This window comes from Penaeus japonicus, unplaced genomic scaffold (genome assembly GCF_977035675.1).
Source record: "Penaeus japonicus unplaced genomic scaffold, GWHDUDI00000001_assembly GWHDUDI00000014, whole genome shotgun sequence".
NCBI lineage: Eukaryota > Metazoa > Arthropoda > Malacostraca > Decapoda > Penaeidae > Penaeus > Penaeus japonicus.
The window spans coordinates 20,189,891-20,195,257 of NW_028234416.1; the positions used below are offsets into that span (position 1 = coordinate 20,189,891).

The following is a 5,367-nucleotide window of genomic DNA, read 5'->3' on the forward strand; positions in this document are numbered from 1 at the left end:
ACAGACTGTCTTTTAGGCTTTTCTTTTCAAGCTACTTACACTTTCTATGATCTTGCAGAAAGAGGCGAGGAGCCATCAATGCCAAGCAACTGGCCTATCTGGAGAAGTACCGTCCCAAGTCTCGACTTAGGCTAAAGAATGGCCACAAGACTGGTGCGTGCTGTGTGCAGTAAAGAGAAATGTAAGGAGAGAAAAAAGAATAATGTTGATGATAGCCTCAATTACCAAATCTCCCCTTTCTTGTCAGTTCCCATGTTAATTGATATTATTGTATCCAAAGGCTTATGTCATCTTGATATTTAGTGACAGGAAGGTGCAAAGTATTTAGAGTACTATGCAGCTTCGTCATGCAAAGCAAAATTTATAGAATTGACGGAAGTTGGAGCCTATGTATATTATCAATGGAGGCTGGATTTTTTTTCCTGAAGACATGAATTTAAAAAGAAAAAAGAAAAAAAAAATCAAATTATGAACCTTAAGACTGGTATTATATTCATGATAGATGTTTTTTTAGTCACGTATTCCAGATGGCAACAACTACTTGGCCTTCCTTTTTGTTATTTCATTATTATTATTTTTTTTATTCTCACTTTCTTTTCTCATTGTTTTCTCGTCATGAACCACAGTGCACTGATTATTAAATTGCCTACTTATGATGTGTAGTTGATATAGAAAAAGGCTTTTGGCACTGTTACTGTGACGATGTGTGGATAACGTTGCTGCTTGCATATGAGGCCATAGGTTGGTTTTGAGGAATGTGATGCCGATGCTGGTGATGAACAAGTCCTGTCGTTCCGTCAAAAAGAATTTAAGCCCTGCCTGTGGATATCATAAGTTAGCAGCACAATTTTCTTGAAGAGTCTCCATAATTGGTTAAGTTTTTCTGTAGTATGTAAAACAAATACCATATTTATGACAGTCATGATTTGAGCTGTTTCTTTTTTACTTGTTTCTTTTCGAGTAGCGTGATACAACAGATTTTAAACAACATAGTATTGGGGGGAAAACACTTGAAGATGAAAAAAAAAGAAAAGAAAAGGGTCATGGCATTGCTAACCAGACCAGGCTGTTTACGGTCAAACTGATGTGCCTTGACAAGCATGGCAGTTAGCACATATCATGCCACGATCATTTCCCATTCCCACTGCAGCAGTTGTAGTGCTACCAGTTATATATCCTTGCATAATTGAAATCCATTTTCAACATTAAAATACTCTGTCACACACACACAGAAAAAGGGAAAATCAGTTATTGGTAAAGGAAGTGGTCTGGGCAGATTAAAAAAAAAAAATTAGAAAGGATGAAAAGATTATCTATGCACTGCAGGCAAGCCTTCCTATATAACCGGCTTTAGAAGGACTTAATGGACTGACTGGTAACACATGGTTTTCAATTGCCAAATGGACTTAAAATTTATTTGCATATGAATAACTGGCATGTGTATAATTTTTTTAACCCACATTTATTTTCTGTACAAATACTTGTCAATCAGCTGTAGTATGCCATATTAGATAAGTTTAATAATAATGATAATGATAATAATAAAAGAATTTTACATCAAAATTTGGAACTTAATTGAGGCACTTTTTTACCTGGTAAATGGAAACATTTCCATCATTTTGTGGTCAGTCTTTTGAACAGAAAGGTGGCCAGGCACCATAGCACTAACTGTCGAATGGACTAAGGACGGTGAAAGCATGCAAGAATATTTCAATTTAACCCTTAATGTGAACAGTTACACCACTATCCTGCCTCAACCTTCATTTAAAGCATCCTAGCAGCTGAGACTGTTGGTTACAGATGTGAACGAGAGTTTTGTTCCAAGATGTTCCTCTTTTGTGTGATTGACAGGTATGAATGACTACAAGTGTTTTAATGTTCTTGCGGAAGCATTTGGCAGCTTTCGAACTCTGGTGCTGTTTTGTCTAGTAGACTATGGTTTTTCGGAGCAGCATTGCTAAATTGAAATCATCTCTGCAGTCAAACCAGTCAAACAAGTAGGCCATTGATTTCAGTTACGGTAATTAGGTGTTTATGATTCTCAAAAGTTCCCTATTCTTGATCTTTATTACAATTTTTTTCCCTTTTTATTAAACACAAAAACTGCTTCTTTCTTCATATCCATCAGCTAAGATTTGCCCTTCGGCCTTTTCAGTCTTTTTTATCTTCTGTGTTGTCAGTCAAGTCAACTGGGTCCATCCATAGATATATTGATGTAACTTATTTTATATCGCATTTGTGAGATATTTTGCAATAAATAGCTTTAATTTCTATTGCATGAAGAACAGTTTCAGCACAAAATGAGGAAGGAAAGCATAGTGAAACAAAATTCCAAATAGATACAGACCCCAAAGGTACGACCAGCAAAGTGTTTGAATGAGAACGTATCAACTGGCTCTTTTGGACAGCGAGTTGCTATGCACTAGGTTAAAAGTAACTTTAGTTTGTAATTTAGTGTAAGAGATTTTATATACTGAATTTAAACAAGAAAAATAGACTTTTTATGTTCCATGATCATATTGAAAACTAACAGATGTACATTTTTTATCTTACTAAGCATTAAGGGAAGAATGAAAAACAAAGCTAAAGATTCTGCTGCAGGAATGAATTTTTATTAGAAGAAATGGTTGATATAATTATCCCAGATTTGACTTGTCTAGGCACAGCTTTGTGAGTTGGGGTAAAAATAAAACCCTGCATGGCTGTGAACCTATGCCATACTTTGCTAGCCACAAACATCCCATTTCCTCCCCACTTCTCCCCCCCACCACATACACACACACACACTCTCTCTCCTCCTCCCCCCTCCCCCCCTTCTCTCCTTTCCCCAACTACCCTTCCCTCCCTCCCCTTCCAAGGAGTGCAAGGAAGTTCTGCCAATTGTCAAAGTCTGAATGTTGTATTGCTTTCAAACATTAACAGTCAAACCTTGTTTCTTCTGAACTAAATCTTTTGACAACTGATGAAAAAGAAATTAAGGCTTAGTCAGCCACCATTGGTAAATTTTACAATGAGGCATTATTGTGTATTAGAGGCAAGGAAGAAAATAAGATTGAACTAACAAGGTCTGATTGTTTTATTTGTCTGCCAGGGCCAGGGAGAAGCATCTTCATGTCAGACTGATGCACAAAGCTGGAGATAGTGGCATGTGGCACTCTGCATTTCAGACGTGCTTTGTTATTTTATTAAAGGCTGGCTGGCTCTGGCGTCCAAAGGCTTAGTTGAGAAGAAGTGTACAGTTCCAGAATATGGGAAAAACTGAAAAAGCAGACCAGAGCATTCAATGGTGAAATTCCTTTGGTTTTTACCAAAGGTCTGCCACACCAGGAACTGAGTACTTCCTCTTACTAAATCTTTCTCTTGGTCATCCATGGTGATCACATGCGATGAAGATGGGAACAAATTTTTAAGATAAAACTTTTGAATGTTGGTAATTGTGCATATGGGTGAGAAAGTTGCAACCCATTGATTTTGGGGCACCTAGAATAGGATATTGCTATAATTGGGACATCAAACAATTGGTATTTTGAAAAAATTGATAGTTACGTTTATAAAGTAGAAAAAAAAAAAAAAATGGCTTGCCAGGGAAATAAACTTGCTGTGTAGGTGTTTCAGTCACTCATGTGTTCAAGAAGTGCTTGCATTGTATCATATGGATAGGTTCCCCTGCATATCAGGACTAAAATTGTGTGTAATCAGGCTTTGATGTCACACTTCAGCATTAATCCTAGTAGAAGAGACGAGGTGCTACATGCGCCCTACCCTAGAATGTAACCAGACCCTTTTAGTCATTCGGACAGCCTGTTGTGTCTCACCTTAAAATGTATTTGGTTATGTACATAATGATCCTAGTTTTTTGTGTTTAGTTCCATGTAAAATTCACTCAAACAGGATACAGACTTAGATACATGTTTTGAATTTGCAAATGTCTTTGAGATTATAACATGGCCCTGATATTTTCTTCTCAATGTGTATTTTAAGATCCAATGTCTTGTGTAATGGATTTGTTGCTCTTCACTTCTGACCAGTTATGTACTTGAACATTTTAAAGAAAGAAAAAGACAGGGCTTCAATTTATAACCTAATTTTATCTCAAAGTATGTGAAGCAGCAGCCTTGGCATCAATCTTATTTTATCAAGAAACCAAGTCTTTATATTACGTTGGGCTTCAGTCGGAAGTGGCTTGGACTGAATGCTTGCTTGAAGTTGACTCTCTCAGAAGTGAGGTCTGGGCTTAGATCCTGTTTTCCCATAATATACGGGTCCGAGACGAGATCACAGTTCCAAGAGCCATAGTATTTTTTTTTTCTTTTTTTTTTTTTTTTTTGCCAAGGTTCTTCATTTTATTATTATTCAATTTTCATTGTTCTGCATTATAGATGTGGCCATGGGAAGGACATTCTCTTTCAGTTGTCTGTGGGAACATGGGATTTCAGGACCTCAGTCACACAGACAAAAGCAAGGGAATAGCTTTACCCGATTCTCGTTATTATTCTTAACTGGCTATGGTGCCTACATTTAATTCATTAAAGGTCTGTCTTGCATTTTATCCATGTATTATTCAACCATCCATACGAGTAGTTATGTTGCAAAGTCTTTTATATTCATCTACTTGAATTTCATATTTCTCCCTTGCTAATTACATATTTTATTATTTTGTTGTGATGAGATCGCTGATTGTGATGGCCTCAAGTATTGGGTGCAGGTGGGGTCCATTTCCTGAGTTTGGAAAGCAGGGAAAGGAAATCCAGCTGAGATTCAAACTCAAGCGGCCAATACCAATAGATCATATCGCATGCTTTCCCGCAACATCCCACACCCCCTTTTCAAGACAGTTTCCTGGTCAAGTCCTCAAGTGCGGCCGCAGGAGCGTGTAGTGGCCAGCTCTTATGTCATTGTTGCATTGGCGGCCCGAGTGTCGTTGTTGCGCTAGTTGGCCCATGTGTCGTTGCGTGGGGCTCCTGGTGGCGTTGCTGTGGCATAATTCTTGTAAAGCCGTCGTGGAGCTTGCCAGGCCACACACAGCCTTTGTAAGTGTCTGTATTTTTGGCTAACGATAGGAGTGTGAACTTGTTCATAATAAAATAATGGTTTTTTGGTACAGAGTGCTTTAATTTTCCTATATTTGTGTTGTTCCTTTCCATTGAAAGATGAAAATACATGTTATACAGTGGTTAGGACAGAGAGAGAAAAGAGACTAGGTTTACCCTTTGGCCAAGTATACACGAGACATTATAGCCTCTATTGAACTCCATGTCAAGTACGCAAAACAGAGCTTTACATCTCGGCAAAACAGGTGTTCAAACTAACCATGCTAACAGTCCAGCCTAGTGTAGTGTCTATGGGACAACGGCAGAGCTGCAGTCA

At 37.9% G+C, this 5,367-nt stretch overlaps 1 protein-coding gene across 3 annotated transcripts in view; it reads left to right on the forward strand.

The window, feature by feature from the left end:
• The window catches only part of PRL-1 (protein-tyrosine phosphatase 4A family member PRL-1), a 17,314-nt gene extending 12,213 nt beyond the window's left edge, over positions 1-5,101 (forward strand). For all 3 annotated transcript variants that reach the window (XM_043020300.2, XM_086544052.1, XM_043020301.2), the window contains exon 5: positions 59-5,101. In XM_043020300.2, the coding sequence (XP_042876234.1) occupies positions 59-173 (115 nt within the window). In that variant the 3' untranslated portion in view covers positions 174-5,101. The remainder of the gene's footprint in view (positions 1-58) is intronic.
• The last annotated feature ends 266 nt before the right edge of the window (positions 5,102-5,367 follow it).